Genomic DNA, 26,033 nt, shown 5'->3' with positions numbered 1-26,033 from the left:
TCCGTCTGTACTAAAATTTATTGAACTGTTAAATTCAACAAATAGACAAGAACTTATAAAACTATCTTTATTTGTCAAAGAAGCGTTATGTATAAGACGAACAACTCTTAATATTGAATTATAACCATGATTCATTTTTTGTTATATTTTTGTTCATCCTCGCCTAATTTGAATATGTCCATACATCTGTATTCTAATTTACTCATTATTGTATTACCTGTGTTCTCACCATGTGTTCAATTATTATATGTATATGGTTAAGAAGATGATGTACTTTGTACAAGTCTTAATAAATTATCTGTTCTGTTCTGTTCTGTTTGATATATTTAATTACAATTTAGATTTAGTATAACATGATTGATTGTAAGCATCAGCTTGCATTGTAGAAATGAGTTTATGAATGTGAGAGAGCAGCGATGGATAGAATCCACGATTTGACCAATCGCTGATTGGTGCAATTACGGCCAGTCTGTTCGCACGAATAATGATGTAGAGGGTATGTTTTTAAAATCGAACTTTACATGATATGAACATTATGAAATTGGATTGGAAAATAAGCTATATATATACAAAATCAACATTTCCGTTAAAACTATCATTTCATAATTTTCAGGATGGCATCGCCGCCTCAACAGCCGTGCCGGGATTGCGCCGCCATTCTACAACCTCGAACGGTTGCTCAGCCTTGAAGCCGATTCCATTGACAACCAAATCCGCCTGGTATCGGAACAACGCATGCAGCGCAATCAAAAGGCATGCAGGGACGTGTGTTTGCTGCATGGGACCTGTACCGATCTGGAGATCTAACCGACACCGGTCTACCAAAAAGATTGCGTCTATATATGTGCACACCATCCCCAAACCGAACGAAACTGAAAACTGAAAAACTTTATTATTATGTGTTGTGTTGTGAATAATATGTAAAGTATTTCAAAATTTAAAAAAGGTTATATTATTGATATTATTTGATTTTGCTGCATAATCAATATTAAAATAAAGAAAAACACCAAAAAATAACTTAGAAACATTTAAAATGTATATTTGATGAAACAATATATTATTCATAAATTATATATTTTATTATTATTATGTGTTGTGTTGTGATTAATATGTACTTTAAAATTAAAAAAGTTATATCATATATTCTTGTTATTATTTAATTTTGCTGCGTAATCAATATTAAAATAAAGAAAAACACCAAAAAACAGATCTATTAAACACCAAAAAACCCCCAGATTTATTAATATAAAAATAACGTTATTTGCACTTAATTCAATAAAAATAAAGGTTGGAAAAAGTGGGGCCGTTTTTGGGGGGCTATTTGCCCAATTTTTAAAAGTGAGTGGGGGCTATTTGACTTGGGGGCTATTCGTTGTGTACACACCGGTCTTACTGAGTCAAGTCTATTTTTGAGACCGGTGTGTACACATTGGGGGGGGGGGGCTATTTACTAGGAAGCGGTGCCGTTATATCTAAATATTCAGTATCGCTTATGTCGCTGCCTAAAAGTTATGAAACAGACAGACAAGTCACCAAATTAAGAAAATATACCATTTTCTAATTGGTAATTTCTCCAATTCACAATTATTCAATAATAAAATCCTCTTCAGTAATTATCCATCCAAATATAACTAAATTCAGCGATGTTCCTACGTCAAACTTCTCAATGATGTGTTGCTTACTAGTGAGCGGACATGAAGTATTCGGACTTTCTAGATCTAAATAACTGATTATTTCTTGCTTAAGCCATGGAAAACAAATAATTTATTTCTTATTTTTATCATCAAATTGATTTGGATTGCTGAATTTATTTATACAACAATTTCATAAGAAAATTAGGCATTTTATTTTAATTTTGAAGTGTTTCGTTCAATCTTGGGAATAGTTAAAATTATTAAAACAACATGTAGCCACGCACCGGTAGGTTTACTGATGCTAAGTCCCATCATGTTAAATCATTTTTAAGTCTGATTTTATGCAAATGCTGTATTTTCTTTTTCTGTAACACAGAGACTGAGAGTGAGAGTGGTAAATGAAATTCATAAATACACAGAATTTAAGGACTAACAAATTTTCTTGTTCAGATTTTCATATCTCTAATTCATAAACATATAATTATATTTTTTTATTTTAGTTTTTGTTCTTATAGGGCACTAGGAGACAACACACTCTTTATTCTTTCAGCGTATTGCTGAATCAGTTTTGGTATGACTAGAATTTTAATCATTTTTCTTATATTGATCATCACTGTTGTTTTACCACATAGGTCTTAGTATGAATCTATACAATACAAACATAGCACTCACAAAATATGTGTTATACTATGGTTGAGTATTTATAGGGCCAGCTAACAATCAGAATAACTTTCCGTTTACAGCAATATGGATAGTGCAAGTACGTCAGGAAACCCACATGGAGCAGTACAGCTGGATGAAATTCCAGGGCCATCCAGTAACTTCCATGTGGACATGCAACTCATACCAGCAGCTCAACTGTCCGAAGACCTGGATGAATTGCAGGCACTCAATATTGGTGTCTTTAACCAGGAGGACTTGGAGCAAGGTATGCTTTAAAGCTTAATGTCTTGAAATTAAAATCTGCTTGACTTATGTAGTGTGGGTGTCCCAAGACAAAACCACTCAACTTCAGAGTTCGAATATTATTTATTTATACGTAGTCGAACGAAACCTAAAACATATAATAAAACATATAAAAGTATATGCTAACATAATCATATTATTAATAACACCAAATACAAAGACAATGGACAGTGATCGGTAAATACATCAAGGGAGACTTCGCGGTTAAATACATAAAACATTCTAAGAACTATGAGCAATAAACTTACCAGGCACGTCTAAATAATAATTAAATATGAATGAATATTTGAGCTCAAAGATAAGAGCGAATATTAAATAAGTAAGAATATTTCAGCTCAATGATAAGAGCGAATATTAAATAAATAGTAACAACTGTTACAATTGAAATCTTGACTTGCGTCGATGATGATTCAGAACGGAATGATATATGTGTATATATAAATAAGGGCGTGTGCAATGAAGCGGGAAAAAGGGGAAAAGGCATTATGAACCAATCAATCACTCTATAAATTTAGACAAACTCGCATAACCAGTATTCACGCTCTGACGCACTCGGACATAGACGGACATTGACGGACATAGACGGACAGTAACGCACAGAGGACAATAACTACGTAGCACAACACTAAACACGACGATACACAAACAATACAAAACGATATACGATATAGAACCATACCAAACACACAAACTAATAAAATACTGAAATATGCACCTTGCTACACTTAGTTCATAGCAATGGTTTATAGCATCAAAGAATGGAAAATGGAATATGCATGTATTTACATTTTAATTTAAGTCATGTGAATACATTGAATTACTGTTGTTTTGAATAGGTGTGATGCAACAAGTTGATGAAGCTATCTCTAAAGAAGAAGAAAAGAAGAAAAAGGAGTCACTGAAAAAGGATTTGAAGAAAGTAAATGATGACATCAGGTAAGCAAGACCCCACTTGATTTGTCATGATGTAGAGTTTATTGTTAGAGTGTTACCTATAGCCAAATGCTTTTGTAACAAGCTAGGTCTTATTATGTGTAAAAATGTTTAATAATGCATTGATGTACTTTTTGTATCATTGCTATAAAAATAATTTTCTTGATTACCAACTTCTATGCTATATTAATGTTTTTTGTTCTTTACTGTGTATATATTTTGTCATGTTGTCAAACAAACATGGTCTGTGCGAAATTTAATTGGCTTCATGTTCTGTTTTGCCTAGGTCCCTGAAGCATGAACTTGCTTCTCTGGCCACCCAGCTGTCTGGGCTGAGGAACATGTCAACTGGAGGGGCAAACAGACGCTTCATGTCCGCACAGAAACAGAAGGAAACAAAGGTAACCATTCCAGAATTTTTGAATTCAATTAGTCTTTGTTGTTGACAAACTGCAAAATCACTTTAACTAATCATAAGTCCTACTGATCAATTGAGATAGAACAGTGCAGTTGGCATCTGCTTGCTCTGTTGTTGGGCCAGTTATCTCTTGAATAGCTGAAACACAATATAGGATTTATTATGGTTGTATTTCAGACTACAGAAATGAAGGCATTGGAAGAGAAGAAAAAAGTGATCCAATCGAAGCTAGATGGCAAACTCCCTCTCTTTGATGAAAATGAGAGAGGTATTTGATTTGATTTGATAAAAAACACAAATCTGTAAGAATTTAATTCATCATTGAAAAAACTTGATCAGCTAGAAATGCCAGAATATTTTGAAGGACTTGGTAAGTGTTGGAAGGAATTAGATGAAACTTTTCATTTCTCTTAAACTCCCCCTGTTGTTGTTATAAATAAAACTTTCATATTGATAAACATGAGTTTACATAATAATGAATTATAAGGTGTAGTTGTGCATTTCTGTTCTCATTAAGTGAATCGCTTAATAGACAATAAAGGTGAAAACCCTTTTTAAATAGCTGTTGTTTGTACCTAACCCCCAGGTTTAAAGACAATGCTAGCCACATCTGGAAATGAAGCCCAGGACAGGATGATCAAGACTGGAGAGATGACACCGTTTGGCACTGTGGTTCCCCAGCAGACTCACCCTTCCAAGGAATCACAGGTATGCTGTAGTTGGTGCATAGATAATGTCATTCCTAATTACATGTTTTGGTAGTTGTTGAAACTACTAGTAGCCAATGTCATACAAAACACATTGGAATAGTTCAATCATTAAGTATTATTATCCATGTTGTTTAATTCAGCGGTAAAATATGTTGTTTGTTTAAATATATGTAACTTTTAATATAAGATCAGCAAATGCATTGTATTAGTTTGTTTAAAAAATATAACAAATATTAATTGTTGTTGAATCATTTCTCTTGTCTTTTTAGGGATTGAAGGAAAATAATGCTGGCCAGGGTCCAGAAAAATATGTAACTCTTTACGGAAATAAGTCAGTGGTCAAAGAAGAAGTTAGCTCGTATGAAGAGGAGATACATAGTGATGGGGAGGAATGGTTGCCTAGCAACAAACAGGAGGTCGAAAGTGAGGAGAGTGAAGGCGAAATTCCAGATGTGAAAACCAAAAACACAGGTACTAAAAATTATATGTACATGTAACTTGATGTATATCTCTTGAACATTTCCTGTATGTTATGTCAATTTTTGTTTCAAAATACTTAAACTTATATTCTCCCATACAAGAGAGAAGTTGCTGAATGTTATTGCTGAAATAAAAAATTGTAAATTCATTTTTATATTAAAATTAGTTATATTGCTCAAAGTTTTCCTTTAATTTTAAGAAGAGCCAAAAAGCAAACATAAGAAAAAAAATTCAAAGAACTGGTCAAAGAAATTCAATCGGCCGATATATCGTAGTGACAGCGAGGGCTCAGATGATGAGGATCATACACCCCGGACCAAGGCTATCAGGAGGTACCGGGATGATGGGCTGGAGGAATACTACCTTGACAGGATGGAGTAAGTGCCAATCTTGGCGAGTTGGGCTAATAATTTTTTCTTTAATATTCTCATAGCCTCACCATCCTCATTGTTAGCCATGTTAAAGACTATTTGGTCTCATTCAAAAACATTCAATATTGCAATATTTAGACCTTGACCAGTACAAATAATAACGATCAAAGCTCAAATTTGGCTATCCGGTGTTGGAAGTGCCAAAGCCTGGATGTAAAAAATAAACACTTGAATAAAATAAAGCTTTGTTAATCTGAAGAGCTGTTCGCAATAAACTCTTGCTCTTCAATTCTTACAGTCATTATTTTACTATGAATCAAGACATTTAAGACAGCTTACAGCTAGTAGCCCAAATTTTCTGCTTATTACTGAATTCTACCTTGTAACAATACTTTACCCATTTCAGGCAGTTTAATGACAGTGAGTTGAGCAAGCAGCGGCTGCGAGCAGAGGGTCGTCTCAGTGAATCGGAGGATGATGAAGAGTTTGATGGAGGATTGAAGGTCCCAGGTCGCATATGGAGCAAGCTGTACAAGTAAGTCTCTAAATTTTGAGCTTATTTTAATGTAATAGTTTGTCATACATGGACTGCAATTCTCCGGAAAACGTTGAGCAGGATTTCCAAGTCTGGCTTCAGTGTTGTATTGAATAGTAATGGTAAACAATACAAAAAACATTTGGTATGAAAAATCAGGACATATTTGAAGTAAGGCTTCAACCTGTTTGACTAAAATATATGTTAAGTATTATGACAGTGCAATTTTAGTGTGCATGCACTAATTGAAGTTCTATTGTTTAAAATCATGAATTATGTTTGGCTATTTTATTAAGCTATTCACAAAAAGCATTGCCTTGATTATGGGATAGCTGTAAGGGAGAGACTGTGAACTAATTTAGGCATTATTTATTTTTGCATCTTTAACTGTAATCGCAAAATAAGTATGTATAGGCAGACAGGCTTTATCTGTTAAATTTTGTATTAATACTAGTATATACGAATATAGAGGATATTTGTTTAATTTCGGTGCGAGATCTAAATTTATTGCTCCAAAGGACCAGAAAATGCAATACTTAGTATTTAATAACTAGTTTAATTACGTCACAAGTGAAATATTTCTTTGTATAATCACTCTGTGAAATTAGTTTTGATCTTACACCCAAATTAACCAGGCATTTGGTAATTTAAAAAAATGTGTATTTAAGTGGCATTAATTAGAAAATCAGATAAAAAACATTAGATTGACTGTGACATCATGTTTGGTGACGTCATTCAAAGAAATTCAGTCAGGCATAATAAACAACTCGTTACTTTTATTAAGCAAAATGGAAACCAAAATATATCAAAGTTGATAGTTTGCTACATTGAAAATAACAGCACTGAAATTGCAAGATATATGACGGAAAATCATAATTGAAATCAGTTGCACACTTTTCTCACTTATACAATTGGGTTATGGGAATACAGATACCAGAAGACATGTGTAAAGTGGCTATGGGAGCTACACTGCCAGCAGGCTGGGGGCATTGTGGGGGATGAAATGGGGCTTGGGAAAACCATCCAGGCAATTGCATTCCTCGCCGCCCTTCGACAATCTAAACTGCGAGACAGGAACTTCAGGTTCGTGTGCTGATTTGGAACATCAACTTAATATATTTTTATTTTACACATGGTTTTTTATGTTTTGTACTATGCAGACAAAATTTGTGATGAGATAAGTTGTGTTGAAAAATAATACTTCCCTAATTTTATTATTTAAAAGAACACATGATATGAGTTTGTAGCATTTATGCTGAAAATGTATTTTTGGGTGGCTTTATATGTACATGTATATATTTTTGTAATTATTTTTGGTTATTTTGTAAATTAAAACATGAAGTTATTATAATAATATATAAATGTGTATACTCCACAGCTATGCCGGTCTGGGTCCCACTGTTGTCGTGTGCCCGGCCACAGTGATGCACCAGTGGGTCCGTGAATTTCATACCTGGTGGCCGCCTTTTAGAGTCGCCATTCTTCACGGCTCAGGCACATTCGTTGGGAAAGAGGTGGGTTTGACTTCAGGATTACACTAAAATAACGTTCATATATATACAAACTGTCAGAATAGTTAAAGAAATCTGTATTTAAAATTTTCTGAAAATTCTTTTTTCTTCATTTTCATATTCTCAAGATATATCAGAGCTACAGATAACTTTTTTACTTAAAGTGTATTTTACACCCTTATGCAATCTAGTAAAGTGTATGGTACACCCTTGGGTCATTCATTAAAGTGTAGTGGTGATTTCTAAAGTGTACTGGTACATTAAATTTCAAAATTGAATTACTTACTTTATTTAATGAACTTTTATAGAACATAATTATATAAGAACTTACACAAAATTGAAAGGTTGCTCAGCATATTACAAGTCCTGATTAATGTAGACAACTGTACTACTTTCTTGGCTTAGCCTTCTGTAAGCCTCTAAGGATAGTGAATCGATTTTGACAAACCCATTTAACATTTAATAGTATAAACACTAGCTAGAATGGTAAAAAATACGTAACGCCTTATTATTTTTAATCGTTCCGGTACGAACAGCTGTTTGTTTTTATGTCATAATGAGCGATTTTTAAAGTGTATTCATGCCATTACAACCCTTATCTGTAGCTCTGAGATATTCACAATCCTTTATTTTTAATACCATTATCTCTTCGTAAAAATCTCCTTGCAGGGCTACAGCTGCAAGAGTCAGCTTTACAAAACCTGGTCTGAAAAGGCTTGACAATCATAAGTCAACTTATGATAGTCTTAATGCCAAATTAAAACTTGTTATTTATGTATACTGGTTCATGTATATGCAAATGGAATGCTCCAACTCTGTTTAAATCATCACAGACTGAGCTAATCCAGAGGATAGTTCGGTGTAACGGTATCCTGGTGACCTCTTACAGCACCCTGGTCATACAGCAGGAGGCGCTGTTGGCGTACAACTGGCACTATGTGGTGCTGGATGAGGGGCACAAGATACGAAATCCTGATGTGAAGGCAACACTCGTCTGTAAACAGGTGAGCTGTCTGAAGGGAAAATGATTTGCCATAGAGTTGTCAGAAATTTAATATAAAAGTACTAGTTAATTTGGTGTCTTAGCTCGTCCCAATTCCCAATGCAAAACTAAAATATGAATTTTGGTTTTGTTTTGTCGTTGCTTTTTTATGAAAAAGGAAATTTGGACCCCAAACTGTTTTATATGGAAGAGTTAGTGTATTTTTAAAATACATTATTTATACTAGTTTATTTTATCTATTTCTTTAAAGCTTGTGCATTTCTAAGGCAAAATTTGAAGTACAAATTGTAGAAAATGAAAATTGAAATTATTTTTTTCCCATTTTGTTGGCATTAAATGTGAAAAACATCAAATGCTAAACACTGGGAAATGACATTCTTAAAAGGTTGAGGTAATAAGCTTTTTTCAACTTTCAGTTTCATGCAAAATTGTAAAACTAGTTCTGTTTGTTTTTTTCTTTTGTTAGTTCCGGACCCCACATCGGATTATACTGTCAGGTTCGCCCATCCAGAACAACCTGAAGGAGTTATGGTCCCTGATGGACTTTGTGTTCCCAGGCAAGCTTGGGACCCTCCCAGACTTCATGCAGCACTTTGCTGTCCCGATTGTACAGGGGGGATACTCAAACGCTACTGATGTTCAGGTACTTATCCTTGGCAGATGTTCATGTATAGGATGTAAGAGACTTTGTGCTAGAGAATCATTCTGTAACATTAGATGTTCTGCTTTTAAACATTTTTTTCTGTTTTATGTCAACCTTTAGCATGCTAATTTACATTTATGAAAGCTTTACTTTTTCATACATTGTATAATCAATGTATAACAAATCAGTAAACATTTGTTATCCACTCTGTTGAAAGCCAAGATTCACAATGAATTATTAAATATATCCATACTATTATTTATTACATATGTGTGTAGTTGTAGATTTGGCAATAGGAAAGTAGTATTCTATGCTGGAATGTTACACTCCAGGTTCAAGCTGCATATAAGTGTGCATGTGTTTTGCGCGACACCATAAACCCATATCTTCTACGGAGAATGAAGGCTGATGTGAAAATGGCAATCAACCTGCCGGGGAAAAATGAACAGGTACAAGTCTTTTGTCAAAACGTTCAGTTTGAGACATTCATAGTAAAAGATGAAGATTAATTACTTAAAGAGTGATGAAAAATAATTTGAACAAAAGTTCCAAAAAAAATTGTAGACAAAAAGTCTGTCAGTGAGTCCTTTTCGAAAGTTACTTTTTGTCTCACTATCTCTGGCCTAAATGACAATGTTCTTGTGAGGTCTTTGATTTTAAAGACAAAATTTTCTTAAGTTAAAGATGGATTAATCTCCACTGAACTGACATGTTCATGTATGTACAGGTGTTGTTTTGCCGGCTGTCCAAGGATCAGAGAGATGTATATGAGGAGTACCTAGCCTCTCGCGAGTGTGGAGAAATTCTCAGGGGAAGGCTGCTGGTATGCTTCTGGGATTGTTATAAACGTTCATATTTCAAGTCTTAGTACCAAAGTTTAAAAAAGTAATATTTTACGACTGTGAAGGAAGTTGGAAGAACTTATACTAAGTCACTCTCGTTGGCATGATGTTGCGCGAGAGTGTGGTCTTGTGTTGTGGGGGAAACCAGATTACCTGAAGGAAACCCACTTGTCTGGCTTGGTGACCACTAACCAAACTCACATATGGCCAGGCTGGGAATAGAATCCGTGTCGCCTTGGGGAGAAGCGAGTGCACTAACTGGACAACCAATGTTTTACTACCTTAGTGGGTAAAATCTATCCGAAGAAACCATGAAACCAATGGCAAAAACAAAAAAACAGAATTCGACACTTTTTGGCATGTCAAAGTTTTTAACTTAATGCTAAACACTAAATTAGGACTTCATTCATTATATAAGTTAAATGAAAGAATTTGATATTAGATTAATAAAACGTTTTGGACCAGCAACAGTTTCCAATTTCTGTACAGGTAATTTGGTTAATGGTATTTCAATTCAATGACTTAGTGATTGATTTTGAATGTAGGTGTTCTCTGGCCTGATCCAACTGCGTAAAATCTGTAACCACCCTGACCTGGCCACTGGGGGACCACGAATATTCGGGGAAGACAACCCAGTCGGGGACTCCACAATGGATTACGGGTACTGGAAGAGGGCAGGGAAAATGATTGTAGTGGATGCTCTCCTTAAACTGTGGAAGAAACAAGGTCATAGGGCCCTCTTCTTCAGTCAAAGCAAACAGGTATTGTTTAGTAAATTAAATTTGAAAGTACTCCCGTCTCTGTCTTTGAAGCATTCTAGACAACATAAATAGTGGTTGACCTCAATTGCAAATTTAATAGATGGATTTATAGGAATCTTTGTGTATTATGTATATAAAACATGTCATACATAAAGTGTCATATGATAAGGTTCTTTATAAATTAGGAAAAAATATGAATATACAACTGTTCTTTACTGTACATGTACCTTATGTTATTTTCCTCCACCCAGATGCTGGACATTATGGAGAAATATGTGCAGGAGAAGGGCTACTCATATGTCCGTATGGACGGGGGAACCGGCATCTCATCCAGGCAACCTCTCGTACAGAGATACAACTCTGTGAGTTATATACGGCTTTATATACTGAAACTCAATTATACAAGTTACAGTCATAAAATATGTAATATTTGGATTTCATAACTTAATTGGACTGAATATAAATTCAAACTAAAGTTTGTTTTCTCCGTTCTGTTGTAGTTTCACATTTATTTAAGAAATGATTTAAGAGATTTGATACCGGACATACCATAATAAGTTCCCGGAAACATTAGTCTTACCATTGTAGGAATGCACAATATCAACTTATTGATATCTTGTTGAAATATATTAAAACCTGTTTCCCACCAGGATGAAAGAATCTATCTATTCCTGCTGACAACACGAGTAGGAGGCCTGGGTATTAACCTTGTAGGGGCGAACCGTATCATCATATATGACCCTGACTGGAACCCAAGTACAGACATGCAGGCACGTGAACGAGCATGGAGGATTGGCCAGAAACGACAGGTGACCATCTACCGTCTCCTTACTACAGGGACCATTGAGGAGAAAATATACCATAGGTAGGGCAAACCATGTACACGAAGGCTCCAATTGTTTCACATTTGTTATCCTATTTTTGAATTTAATGCAAATCCAGACAACTATTGTTTTTATTTTGTTTTATGTAAATTTATCTTTAAAAGATGAAAGAGACAAGTCGCTGTCATTATTCTAATTTTGTATTATACATTTCACCCCAGTATGACAGCCATTCAGTTGACTTTCATAAAAGTTGATGATTTGTTTAATTCCAGACAAATCTTCAAACAGTTCCTGACTAATCGCGTGCTGAAGGACCCTAAGCAGCGGCGCCTGTTCAAGCATAATGACCTGTATGAGTTGTTCAGCCTTGCAGCCAGTGACGACAAGGGGGAGACAGAGACCTCGGCCATTTTTGCCGGCACAGGGTCTGACGTCACAGTCAAACTACGGAAGAAAAATGCTTTTGACAGGTATGTTCATCTTTGTGAAACTATATTTTATATAACTACAAATTTAATGTATATCATTAGCTTAAAAAAGAACCAAAATACCAAAAAATTTTAATGCAAGTATGCAAGTATATAAATTTAACATAATGTAACAAAACTTAACGCCCCTGATTTTTTTCCAAAGATTGAAGATAGTGTTGGATACCCTACCAGTAAGTCAGTTTATAATCCTGTATGTAGCCCACAGTAGTTAAGCAGTATTTCCACAGTGTTTGTTTGGGTTTTCAGGATAAAGGAACAAAAGCTCATTGAACAACAACAACAGGAGGACTCTAATGATGTTGAGAGAGAAACTGAGGCAGACTTGAACTTTAACAAGGAGGAGATAGAGAGAATGAGGGACATGGCGAAAAAACTGAGCAAGAAAATGGAACAAGAGAAAGTTGCCAGGATGTTAAAGCCAGATGAAAAGCAGGGAAGCTCTGAGTCAGGCTCGGATAGTAAGGGCAAAGATAAAAAGGCAGCTGGAAATAATAAATCATGTGGTGCTAATGTGAACAAAGGTTCAGACGGTTCTAAAGTTGATAGAGACAATGTGACATGTACATCAACTTCAGGATTAAGTAAAAGAGAGAAGCTTAAACTGTTTAAAATTAAGAAGAAACCCAGTTCTGAACATTTGAATACAGGTGCTTTACCAGACAAACAGACACAATTACAAAGACCTGAAGTATCTGGTAGTGAATGTGCGAAGGCAGAAAGTTCTGTCTGTGATACCTCAAAACATGGGACATCATCTCAAAGAAGACATAGTGAGGAAGGTGGAGAAAAACACAAGAAGAAAAAGAAACATAAGAAGAAAGATGCTAGTAAGTAATATCTCATGTAGATATGGAGAAAGATTTAAAGGCTTTCTATGTTTAATGTAAGTGTTATAGAGGCAAACATGAATAGTGAATCAAGTACTAAGTTAATCAAGTACTCACTTTTTTTCCTGAATATATTTGGAGAGAATCTGCTAATGTCATTTGACTATTTTTAATTTAAACTTTGATAGTTTCTTGTCACAGCTACAAGCTGTTTCTTAGAAAGTCACTATTTTACCTTGTTTTTAAAGAACTAAAAGTGCCTGTTGAAAATCAATAAGGTATTTTTGAAGTACCGTTTAGTCAGAAAAAGTACCACTATTGACCAATTTTCTACCATTGTTGCATGTATGTAACAAACAAGCGACGCCACGGAACATCACGGAATGTCAAATTAGAACATGGTTAAAAGCAGTCATATATGTTTAATGGAGCCCTATATTCTACTGAACAATATTTTAATGGCAATGGAAAGCTTTAAATTCATGGTATTTTTTTTTTAATTATTCAAACATTATATGGAAAACAAATTTAAGAAATCATTTCCAAAAATTGTCCGATGACCACTAGAAATACCGTCCAACTTAGTTCTTGCTTCCATTTAATCACCTTTTTTAGAATCATTAAACAAAGATTTTTTATATAATTTCACTTAATTTTGTCTGCTTCAAACCAAAAAGGAGCTGAAGTTCACTGATATTATAGAAAAAATTGCTCATACTAGTATCTCAATAAATGAGGGAGATATCTTCAGGAAAGAAAATATGTTTTCTAAGATCAGAGATCTTGTGTAAAAGGAACAATGATTTTTATACTTGTACCTGAAATACAATATTGTATTTCTTGTGTATTTCAGGGTTTGAGGGGGAGCGAATTCCACACCTTCACAAGGTCAGGGCCTACAAGCCCCCCACTGACACAGAGCAGGAGGAGGCGGACAGGGATGGGGAGGAGATGGACAACTATGTGCTGAAAAAACTTTTCAAGAAAACTGGTCAGCACCTGTATTACATTGTGGGATATACTTACATGTAGATTGGAGTGGGGACATTTAGGTGAAGCGGAAGATTTATGAGTTTTAAGGGTTATCTTTACAGCTATGTGAATTACAAGTGTCACATCATGGAGTTTAGAATCATGTTTACCTAGTAACCGGATTTTTTGATGTTTTGCATATTGACCATATTTTAAGAGAAAGGTTATAGTTCAATAAACTTTTGGTTGATGGTGCTAAAACGTATGAACAATTAGTGAAACTTCCTATTTATGAAATAAGTTTGATGTAACGATGAACTCATTCATCACAAGTCTATTCTTTTCACTAATGTAATTATCTAATTATGATAATAGCGGCTTGTTTTGTAAGCTCTGTTTATTGTTTTGCAGATATTCAAGGAGCCTTGCACCATGACAAGGTTATGGAGCCGGGGAAGGCAGATTATGTCATTGTGGAAGCAGAGGCAGAGAAGGTGGCGCGGGAAGCAAGTAATGCCCTTAAGAGGTCAAGGTCACAGTGTCTCCCAGCAACCACTGGTGTACCCACATGGACTGGCCAACATGGGGGAGCTAAGAGGTGGCCATGATGCCTGTTTGTTGGATAGGGATTTAAAATGAAATAATTCTTTAATTTACTAATAGATAAATGTTTGAAAAGTTGGTTGGTTTTGTTTGTCACATACTTACATCGATTCTATATGATAGATAAATAATGTTACAGAAACATATAATAAGCCTTTCAAACATTCAGTTAAAAGGTTTGCTTGATTAAAGATTCTTTTTTATTATCTTGTTCTTGTTAATGGTATCTGTCAGTTAATTATGAAAACAAACAATTATTGTCATAACAAGTCTGTGATTTCACTGATAACTTTACTTGATATCCTTACTTTGTACGTTCCGTGTATTGGTAACATGTTTGACAACTGTTGTTTCAGGCCAAGATTTGGTCAGAAGAAAAGTTCTGTGCTGGCAAGGACGAATGTGGAGAAACCTGCATCTCCAGCTATTAAGGTATAAAACAATAGAATTCATTGTGCTTATGTTGCAAGTTTTATTAAAATGTTTTTTGTTAATATTTATTATAAAACAAAACAAAAGTCTATTTTTACTGTATGTATTCTAATGTAGAGTGTGTTACCTTTCATGTCAGATAAATGTCAAGTATGTGATGGTAATGTATCACAAATATGATCATACATAAATCACAAAACTTATTTCCTATTTTTCAGGAGGAGAAAGGTGGGGATTCATCTGTGAGCCAGCACTTTGACGGTTCTCTGGCAGGCAGTGTACAGACCAGTGTGGAGGCTGGCACCAGTCAGGAGGGCGGGGTCTCCTCAACCGATCTCCTCAACAAGATGCGAGTCAGGAATGAGGTGTTTACGCCTGCAGGGGAAGGAGATGACGATGACGATGCCAGTGCTTATGTGTCAGATCCCTCCTCTCTAGAACTTGTTAAAAGAATGAGAGAGTTTATAATGTTTGAGTGCTCAAAGTTTGGTCAGGCATTTACAAAAGAACTTCTGGATGAGTTTGGACCAAAATTACCTCCAGAGAATTCAGCCAAGTTCCGAGCTCTGTTGCACAGTATCTGTGATTTTGACAAGAGTGTTGGTGTGTGGAAACTGAGGCAGGATTTTAGGTGAATGGAAGTTATTTGGTTTTAGGTTGCTCTTTTTCCCATTTAAAACCTTATTGCATATCAGGGGAAATTATTCAGGTATCTCATTGCAATTCTTAAATACAATGTCTTTGTATTACTGTATTAAGCAAACTGTTTTCTTGAATGTTTTATTTCTTTATCATTTTTATTTCTTTAACTTTTTTATTTCTTTAACATTCATTTTTGATATTGTCCTCAGGTTATCTTATTCAAACTTTCTTTTTTGTTTTGTTTCATATTATTGCTATACAGACAACAGGTATTGCCAGTGAACATAGTAGCAGACTTCTAATAAAGAAGGAAAATACCATTTTGGTCTTCTTTCATTCCTACATTGCAAAAAGATGATTTCAATTAATGTCCATTTATGGAGTTGGACAAGGTCATGATGTCAGCATCTCATGTTGGTATTTGTACTTGCTCTGTTGCAGAACTGGAAATTACTGGTCACTTATTCAAACAACTTCAAGATGAGGTCAAAAGCATTATAAAATGTATGCCTGCCAATCTCATAATTATCCCTTGCTCTAATGTCCAAAACTCACATGGAGCGCCTGAACTACATGGAACTAGAGGCAAGTTGTGTGGGCAGAGAACCTTTCAGTAACATGTCGGAAGAGCTCTACTCGCCTAGAAAAAGCACACTTCATAAGCCCATGCATGCCTCCATAAATTCCATATTAAGTTTAGATTCAATGCTATGTTTACTACAAAACGCTCTGTGAGGAAACAAACTTCTCACTGAGGAGACATCCAGGGTACCTTCTTCAAATGTAAAGGTTACACTATGAACTGAAGGTGCTGTAGCTGGTTGTAGCTCTTTTCAACACTAATAGAATGCTGTAGTACTTTTTTCAACCGATTGTAGTTGAGGCAATAAACAAACACATTTGGTACCTGATGTGTTTATATACATTCCAATAACAATTAAATGTAAAAATACAAAATGCATAGCACAATTGTGACACAACCCTTTCTAAGATGTATTTTTAATATTTAATAATAGAGAACAATAACAATTCATACTGTATGAGAGAAACAGCAATACGCACAGTTAGAGAAACGGATCCCAGTTTCGATATTCTTCTAACAAGAGCAGTACAGACCAAACATAAACCCTCATCTGATGTGTTATTTCTGGTAAAGTAAGGGCATAACTCGAGTCTTTTAAACCATAGTTATGGGCATTGCTAAAGATGTGCTTATTGTTTCTTGCAACATGTGTACAAAGTTTTATTTAAATGTCTTGATCAAAGGCAAAGTTTTAAAAAATATATCCTTGAGAAACATTACAGGTAAAAAGTCAATGTTCTCTCCATTGCAAACAAATGAATTGGTCACCGACTTTCATCACATAATATTGCACAAAAACAAGAACATTTTCGAGAAAATTGAATTATACATAATAACTTTGGATTTCTTTCTTTGAATGGTCACACTTCAGATCCAATATTGACATTAAAATAAGTTTTATAAAACTTCAAATGCCCATAATATTATACAAATAGCATATGATATTGATAATATGGAATGATCAGTTAAATACTAACAGAATGATAAATACACATAATTATGAATTTGTAATTTAAAAGTAGCTTACAAGGAAAGCTTAACAATATGTTCCTTCATTAATTGAATTGAAAAAAAAGCAAATTTTATGAGATTCTTCTAACATAATATCTGGAAAAAAAGGCAGCATGTTCATAGAAAAACTGATCAGATGATACGGGAAATAATAATATAGATATTATACTTTATTATAAATTATGCATACATCCACTTTATCTAATTGAAGTGACAAGGCATTGTTTTCAAACACATAAATGTTCTCACAAAGCTTCACTCTTCCATAATCAACCAACCTGATCGACCCAATCATCATGGCATAAAGGATATGTAAATGTATCGCCCCCCCCCCCCCCCCCTTGCACTAAATATTAAGCAGCACCTGTATAATAGCCAATATAGCCAACTTCATTGAAGATAGTGCCGGTGATGAAAATATGACGAGTCAGAAGATGATGATAACGATGAACTCATTCATCACAAGTCTATTCTTCTTTGAATCCGTGACTTCAGATCATCATGGTATTTTTCCACCTGAACAGGAAACCATTATAATTGTCAAATATAAAACATTTATTTTTTTCATCTATATGCAGTTTTAAAATTCACAGTGCCAAGGAAAGTAGAGAATAAACAACCATTTGTAACAAATACGACAAATATCAGTCCATGGCTTATACGATACACAACAACACATGTGGCCACCTTGAAGCCAACTAAAGAATCGCAATCAAGGTTTTCACACCGTTGTCAACAGAACTGAGGTTATTATAAAACCTCAAATTGTTTTCAATAAAACTTACAAACCAGCGCAACCACTTTGTCTTAGAATTGAATACAATAATGATGAAACATGTGCCTGTCAAAAGCAATAAAAAAGGGTAAATTAAACAGTAAACAAGAAATGCTGCAATGCGACAAAACCAGGTTTTCAATGATTGACAGAAGAACATATGCCTTCGTTGTGAGATTCAGTTTCAAATGTGTTTTCTATTTTAGTAACAGTGAACTTGACTTCAGGGCCATAAATGCAATCTCTTGGAGGCCTTCCATAAGCTCTTCCTACATCTCACCGCAGCCAGCCCAAACAATAGCATACATCATTCCAATAGTTAAAAATTTAAAAATGTGCCTGTCAAAGGCAATACAAAAAGTCAATTAAGGGCCCTAATTTGTATAGTTAATATTGAGTTATATAACCTAATTGTGTGATGGCTAATGTGTAAAGAAAGAAGTCAATTGAATGAAAAAAATTGACATCTGCTTTAAAACCCAAAGTCGCCCAAAAACATTAACCAATCTTTCTAAGTCGATCAAGGGCCATAACTAGTATTAAGGATAATATGGAGTTATGTTACCTAAAACCTGGGATGGCAATAAAAAACTGTGTCAAGTGTAAAGTATTAAGTCATTTGAATGAAGGGTATAGAAGTGATTAGTAAAAATCCCAACTTGCCCTAAACCTTGAACCACTCACAATGTGCACTACATCTTGAACCTATTTTCCCAAGTTCCTAAAGTCAATCAGGGGCAATATTTGTATTAAGGATGTAAAGGTGTTATGTAACTTTATTGTAAGATGGTCATCAACAATTGTGTATTAGTATTAAAGTATTTAGTTTTATCAGGGGCCATAATTTGTATTCAGGATAATATTGAGTTCTGTAACCTCATTGTGTGATGGTCCTGAACAACCGTGTGAAGTATTAAGTGAATTGAATGAAGGGTATTGGAGTTATTAGTGAAAATGTTAACTTGCCCTTAAACCTTAACTGGATGCCAACGTAGACGCCGGGGCGAGTAGTAAAGCGTCCTTATTCTTCAAATAGTCATGATAAAAAGTGTCAATTCATAATTTTATGAAGAAATAGAGATAGTTGGCAAAACAGAAAAATATTTTTTTGTTGAACATGTACTGACCTTCCTGTTATGGAACTGAGCCTTTTCCTTGAGAGACTCATGCTCTTTAGTGTTCACATCTTGTCCCTCTTGAAACTTGAGGTCCATCTTTTTCACCTTGTCACTCAGATACTCCGCCTTACGTACACGGCTCTCAAAGTGGCCCAGCTCTGTCTGAATAACACAAGAAGGATTTGATACATCTTGTTCCTAACATTTTGAAAGGTTGTATTTGCATGTTTCTGCTCCCAGACAAGGTCAGCATTAGATAAAAAAGGCCAAACTCCTAAATAATGTAAGTCCTAGGTTATGACCAGTAAAAATATCAAGACCCTTACTTTTAGAGATGCCAGTTCTTTTTCATTCATGCCTGCCTTTTGTGCCAGAGCCCATAAATGGTAGACCCGGGCATCCTCAAACTCCACCCCCTGTCCTGTGTCCCCATCTGCTGGCTTGTTCTTCACCTTTCCCTCTAGTGTCTTGAGCGACTCTCGTACCTCCTTGTGTTTTGCCTTCATGTCTTGTCTCTTCTTATTCAGGACTGTGAATGCTTCGTCTTGCCCATCTAGGTTTTCCAGTGAGTTGTCTATTTTATCTGTGAAGAGGAACCAAAACTTGACTTGAAAATGAACCCCAGGTACAATGATCAAATGTCTCATGCATATAGAATTAGTGACCAGATAGTTGAATCCTGACAAACAAACAGTATTAATATTGTTTATAGGTTTGCTATTGAATTGAAATACATGTATATGTATTTACATATGTTCCTTTTAACTAGCTGCTGAACTTAACTAAAAAATAAATAAAATTACTGAAAAGAAGTCCATGTTTAATCATACAGTTTTATAATTGGTGTGTAACCAAGCAGGGGTATCATCTTAATTGAATTACTGATCCAAACCAAGGGGATAATTTATTGGCATCCAACTGACCCTGGAGTTCATCATACTCCTGTCTGAGGTCCTCATACTCGTCCATCTTTTGCTGGTGATGGCCAAGCTCCTGCTTCAACAAGTGTATCTCATCCTCTGTACAGGGACAAACAACACATTAGTTTAAATCCATCCTAAACAATAGTATTTTTAACATATACTGGTATAGTATACCTTACTGTACATCCTCAGATAAATCATTTGTACCTTATTGGCATGATGCTGTGCAAGTGTCAAGTCTTATGATCATTTATCAGAAATATTTCACCAGGTCTTTGAAATTTGCGCATTTTGTGTGCTTTTGGCAACCAATTTGTGACTGGCTATGCCAACTGAATTATTCATTACAGCACAAATGAATACTAAACATAACTCAAACTTGTGCCATAAGTACGAAAATCAAATTCAAAAGAACATGAAAATATGCACGTCAGGCATAAGAAGCACCTCTACAATTGTGGGAGAAGTTAGCTCCACAAACATTTGCTATCTCTGGACCAACAGACCATATATGTGTGGGTGACTCCAATATATTTTTGACAGCTCTCGACCAACGGACCATAAATATATACAATTCCCTTTTTAGAAATAACAATATGTACCAGAAAATCCCTCTTTCACAGCTTTAGAGATCATTTTTTGCAACTTTTTATCCTTGATGTCGTGTTCCGGTCTCCTCCTTCCCTGTCTTCGACTGCCATACACGTCAGAGGGAAAATGATGAGTCAACCCATATTTCTCCAATATCACTGTAATTGCATGATACAACAATAGTCTGAATGTATATTATATTTTGTTGGTAAATCTACAAAATTTAATGTAGTATATAATGTACCAATAATAATTATTTAAGGATTCAAGGTTTTACTATTGCAGTTCATCAGTGTATGAACACATTTTGGTCAGTGCACAGCTAGTGAAGTATGAGTGATTATCCATGCAATCCACTGACCAAATGTTTACACAAGTGAACCGCAATTCAAAAAGTTCAAAGTTTATATTTACACTTATTATTTGCAAATTTTCAGCAAACTAGTTGATATTCACCATAAAAAGTTACACTTCCAAGACAATTAAAGGTAAAAATGCTTCAGATTTGTATGTTTAAAAAGGTTGTGGCATCCATGACATCACTTGTTTTATTCAATGTAGATGTCACATTTATTTTCCCTCAATAAAATGTCAATAAACCAATCACAAGCTTTGCTTTTGCAGTATCAGACGTGTATGTATATGTTTTCTGAAGATATTCATCCAAGACAGTGTTATAGGATTGTAAATTTCACTTAAACTTACTAGTCATTTCAGATGAATTATTTCTTGTGTGTACTTAAACTTTGATAAAAACAACATTCTACAACTTACTTGCCATTTCATCTCTAACTTCAGCCTCAAACATTCCATCAAAGTCCATGTTTTCTCCCTTCCGTCGTTTTAGCTCTCCCTCTCGTTTATCTTGAACCACCAGGTCTGCGTATAAATCAGAAAGACGCTGACCTTTCAGCATCTGCAATCAGTTATGTTAGAATGCTTATCATTGAGTGTTTATAACTTTACTGAAAATGATTACTCACATGCTTATACAAAAAGAAAGCATTCAATAACAAAACAATGTTATGTTTGTTGGATATCATGACTTATTATAACAAATAATTGTTACAAAATCTTGGTTTATTTTAATCATTATGTTTATACAACATGATTTCATTAAATGTTACTTTAGTAAATACAATATTCCCGATACATTACAATGTATTTTAAAAGCTTCCTAGTCAAATAGTCTTCCCCAGTCAAATAGCCCCCATTTTGGTCAAATAGCCCCCACTCACATTTTAAAATTGGTCAAATAGCCCCCAAAAAACGCCCCCACTTTTTTTTTATATGTTTATATGCATACTTAATCCAAAATATTTTTAAACCTTTATTTTTACAAAATGAAGTGCAATTAACATTATTTGTATATTAATAAATCCGACAATTTTACCAAGTAAGAATAACAAACGTTTTAAAATTTTACTTATAAATAATATATTATTACATCAAATCTGCATTTAAAATGTTTCTAAGCCATAAGTTTTGTTGTTGTTTTTCTTTATTTTGTTATTGATTACGCATCGAAATTAAGTAACAACAAGAATATATAAGATACCTTTTTTTTTTTTTTTTTGAAATAATTTACATATTATTCACATCTTTTAGATACACATTTACAATATATGGTAAAATGTATTTTCATTGCACAATACAATATACATGAACATAGATGGTCAGTATATATTATATGTCAATACATAATAATAAAGTTCTTATTCTAATTAATAAGTCTTTCATTAATATGTGCAAATTATTTTTTATATTTTAAAACATTTTAATTATCAGCAAATGTAATTGTTTGATTAGCAATTATGTAAATGCAATTTATCTTAAAAATATTACAACTTACCTTCAAATATAAATAAAAATATCCTAAAAATATTACAACTTGTTTTAAAACCTTCAAATATACATTCAAATATCTTAAAAAAAAATTACAACTTACCTTCAAATATAATTTCAAATAAAAAAGGAGTGGGGTGTTTTGTGGCATTTTGACCATATTTTTCCAAATGGGGGCTATTTGACCAAAAGTGTGCGGGCTTTTTGACCAAAATGGGGGCTATTTGGCTTGGGGGCTATTTGACCAGGTTCCTTTTAAAATACAGAAAACGGTATTGGCGAATTCGTCACTATTGAAAGGTTTCGCTGACGTGTCCTTAAATATCGCAAAATGAATCTTCACCCTTCAAAGACATTTCAAACAAAATACATTACAGGCAAAATAAAGAATTGTTACTGCTGTCACGCATTTTTTGCCGAGTTTATCGATCGTTTAAATGTTTTTGCTCAATAATCCGAATTAACACATTTCCGAAAAATACGATAGTTAAGAAGTTTCAAATAAACGTCAAGATACAAACTCTTTGACCCTTCCGCCACACAGCATTTACTCTCTTCATTCGGAAGGGATTATCATCGTTTAACTCAATGCTTGCCACAATACACAACGTCAAAATATGACAAAACGTCAAAAAAGGTAGATCAGCTTTCATTTTGAAATCACGTGACTAATAGACGGATGTTTAGTGTCCGGCGTGACGGAGATATTTAGGTACCCAACTCTGGGAAAAAACGATATACAGAAAATAATATTGACCTAAATTATGTTTAAATAATGTTTGTATTTTGACACAACAGTTCAAATGGATGAGACTAAGTTTTGTAATGCTATGCTGTGATCTGGGATCAATAACAAACTCCCTGAGTTTAGTCTTTGAAAACAAAAGTATACCGGTTGAGCCGAGCTGTAAACTTGATTGGAATTCCAGATTATCCGTCAAATTTTCCTACTTTCACTTTGGATGTTAAAATGGCCGATCAACTAGAGAAATACAGAGACGTTTTATTGGAAATATCACATTGTATCGACGAAAATGACTTGTCGAAGATGAAATTCGTTAGTCTTGATAAAATAAAAAAGAAACAAAGTGAAAAGATTTTAAACCCTCTTCAGTTTTTCACAGCATTAGAGGAAAGAGGATTTTTGGGTCAAAATAACCTAAGCTATTTGAAGAACTTGTTACAGAAATGTTGTGCTGGGAAAGTGAACGGCCTCAGAATATTAGAACTGTATGAGCAGGGATTAATACAAGGTATCCCGCTGTACGATACACCCCAAGGTGCGACCTTCAACCTTCCCGGACCGGGGGTGCCGAACGGGGGCCATCCAGGGCAGTCACAAGTGATCTATGTTGTACATGAGCCAGGAAGAGTGCCAGACGGGAACTTAAATGGGAGACAAGAGAGTTGGTTTCTTTGCATTATTTGTTGTAACCTACACTCTTTTTTCCTTCTTTCAGCAAATTTCATTTCAGGTTTTTCCGATTTTGTTTGGGAAAAATTAACACTGATTTGCTGGGTACATGTATCCGTGTGACTTGTCAATCAAGAACTTCCATGCCAATGATATATAAATGCTATATAGACATATAATACGATTTCATTCTACTGTGATGTTATGATGGACACAGACACCAGTTCGTACGATGCAGAGATAATTAGCTGTGCGAGTAATGTGGAAATATAGTGTCGTGTAAGCATAATAAGTTGTTGTATTATGTCACATGGCGTGATAAACGGCCTAAAAATTGTGGCCTTTCATTATGGTGTACATCCTGGTGTCTGTGATGATATAAAGGTATGTTGCGTATCATGTTTATCTTCACTGCCATAATATTAATTTATTAGAGCCATGCTTTTTTATTTCAGGACAAATATATAACGGACCAGGTGTGTATAAACTTCATATCTTGTATTGCATAGAAGTATTTCAAGCATAGTGAGTCTCAATCATTGGTCAGTCTATAGGTCAGTCTATATATTGGTTACAACTTTAACACTAAGTCACGAAGATGCTGACTACTGTGAGGCAGTAGTTGGCATGATTTTTTAAAGCAACATGGCTCACAATCTGCTCAGATTCTGACCCATTTTCCAACAGTATAAAAAAAGTATTCTAGTTTTCGACATGGTGTCATACATTTGTGACCTATGAATTGATAACAATAAGCAATACATAAATATATACATACAGTCGAACCCAGTTGCCTCGAACTCCTAGAGACCGGCGAAAAAAACCTAGAGCCTCGGATAATTCGAGTCAAGCGGGAATTTTTACCTTTAGTATTTAGAAATGGGTTCGAGCCAACGAGTAATTCGAGCCAACAAAAGTCGAGCCAACGGGGTTCAACTGTATATGTTTAAGAGGATTTACATATATTAGGACAATAGCTGTCCAAGTAGAAGTAGCATTGCTTTTAATAGAAAGTCTTCCGTTTAAAATCCCCCTATTTGCTCTAAATCAACCCCGAAGAATACTAAGTACTGGTCCCAATTCCTCGAATTTTCTTATGCAGGCTCAAGTGACTCAATTCAGTAAGCCACATTTCTCACTCAGACCCATTATAACAAAACAATTATAGTGAGCTAAACCTTACCTGCTATATGGCCTAATGATGTTCCGTGACAAGATGTTTCGAGGAATTGGGGTCTGAGCATCATATAATACTTATTTATGGCACAAGCATGTAACCAGATGGTAATGTTCTTAACCGGCCTGTCTGTCGTTATTATTTGAAATTAAAACTCAATTACCTTGTTACTTTGTACATGGGTTATTTAATTTTCAGACTTAAGTGAAGAAACGGATTTTCTGACAAACAACCTTGGACGAGACTGGAAATTTTACATGCGGGCTCTCGGTATCCATGATAACGACATAGACTCCGTGTCTCATGACTACACCTCCATGAGGGAGAGGATCCGGCAGTGTTTGTTGCTATGGCAGCAAGAACAACAGCAGAACGCCAACAGAATTAAGCTTATAAACGCTTGTAAACATTCCTCTGTCAGGCGAATGGACTTGGCGTGCAAGATAGAAGATGGTTCTTTCAGAAATGAACGATGAGTAGTTGTTCTCCTATTCATATTTGCATTACTTTAAGAATAACTCAATGTTTGTTTTTTATTCATTTACGGACGGGTAATTTTAATGCATCAGCTCAACATAACAAATATATGGAAACACAAGATACGTGGAGAACATTTCCTTGTTTCATTTTGCATAAGTTATGACCTCTTTTGTTATCTGGAGTGGAGGTCAGTGAAGTGACTATATGATTCTTATAATTAAGTATGCCGAAAGTTTCCTTGTACCGAATGATTCCCATATTGTATATATATCAATTTACGTAGAATTTAACATTCTCGGTAATATTTATCGTTGTACATACTTGTTACGTTTAACTCTGTACATATTTTGCTTGCTTAGTTGACATGCATACACTCATTAAAACGTTTACTTTGTTTAGACAATTTCATTTCGATAAATCATTAGCTTTAATGGGCGGACAAATAAAAGTACATTCCCTTCCCTTATTATTCAGTTTTCCAAATATTGACAATAGAAATAAACACTGATAGATTG

At 34.7% G+C, this 26,033-nt stretch overlaps 3 protein-coding genes across 5 annotated transcripts; 2 read left to right on the top strand and 1 right to left on the bottom strand.

Annotated features, from left to right (window-relative positions):
• Positions 1-1,465: 1,465 nt before the first annotated feature.
• On the top strand, positions 1,466-15,921 carry LOC128213387 (DNA excision repair protein ERCC-6-like). Of its 2 annotated transcripts, none has more exons than XM_052919046.1 (24): positions 1,466-1,564; positions 2,378-2,562; positions 3,437-3,536; positions 3,820-3,934; positions 4,129-4,219; positions 4,538-4,659; positions 4,931-5,132; positions 5,344-5,518; positions 5,919-6,047; positions 6,978-7,130; positions 7,426-7,561; positions 8,392-8,562; positions 9,028-9,204; positions 9,537-9,653; positions 9,932-10,027; positions 10,592-10,807; positions 11,059-11,169; positions 11,458-11,672; positions 11,907-12,104; positions 12,372-12,952; positions 13,806-13,943; positions 14,336-14,522; positions 14,884-14,959; positions 15,178-15,921. In XM_052919046.1, the coding sequence occupies exons 2-24, from the start codon at positions 2,382-2,384 to the stop codon at positions 15,592-15,594; spliced, it is 4,104 nt and encodes a 1,367-aa protein (XP_052775006.1). In that variant the 5' UTR covers positions 1,466-1,564; positions 2,378-2,381; the 3' UTR covers positions 15,595-15,921. The 2 variants fall into 2 exon arrangements, with proteins under 2 accessions (XP_052775006.1, XP_052774999.1); XM_052919039.1 differs by having other exon boundaries at positions 5,341-5,518.
• A 579-nt stretch (positions 15,922-16,500) lies between these two features.
• Positions 16,501-23,108, bottom strand: LOC128213400 (alpha-2-macroglobulin receptor-associated protein-like). Of its 2 annotated transcripts, XM_052919067.1 has the most exons (8): positions 22,969-23,108; positions 21,377-21,518; positions 20,614-20,760; positions 20,012-20,107; positions 19,415-19,671; positions 19,098-19,250; positions 17,612-17,711; positions 16,501-17,571 (listed from the first exon to the last, which is right to left on the bottom strand). In XM_052919067.1, the coding sequence occupies exons 1-7, from the start codon at positions 23,098-23,100 to the stop codon at positions 17,655-17,657; spliced, it is 984 nt and encodes a 327-aa protein (XP_052775027.1). In that variant the 5' UTR covers positions 23,101-23,108; the 3' UTR covers positions 16,501-17,571; positions 17,612-17,654. The 2 variants fall into 2 exon arrangements, with proteins under 2 accessions (XP_052775027.1, XP_052775018.1); XM_052919058.1 differs by having other exon boundaries at positions 16,501-17,711.
• Positions 23,109-23,376: 268 nt separating this feature from the next.
• Positions 23,377-26,033, top strand: LOC128244830 (uncharacterized). The gene is made up of 3 exons (XM_052962925.1): positions 23,377-23,853; positions 24,317-24,337; positions 25,237-26,033. The coding sequence occupies exons 1-3, from the start codon at positions 23,418-23,420 to the stop codon at positions 25,512-25,514; spliced, it is 735 nt and encodes a 244-aa protein (XP_052818885.1). The 5' UTR covers positions 23,377-23,417; the 3' UTR covers positions 25,515-26,033.

The sequence above is a fragment of the Mya arenaria genome, chromosome 2 (assembly GCF_026914265.1).
Source record: "Mya arenaria isolate MELC-2E11 chromosome 2, ASM2691426v1".
Lineage (NCBI taxonomy): Eukaryota > Metazoa > Mollusca > Bivalvia > Myida > Myidae > Mya > Mya arenaria.
The sequence above is the reverse complement of the archived record's forward strand: the minus strand, read 5'-3'. Positions and strand labels throughout refer to the sequence as shown.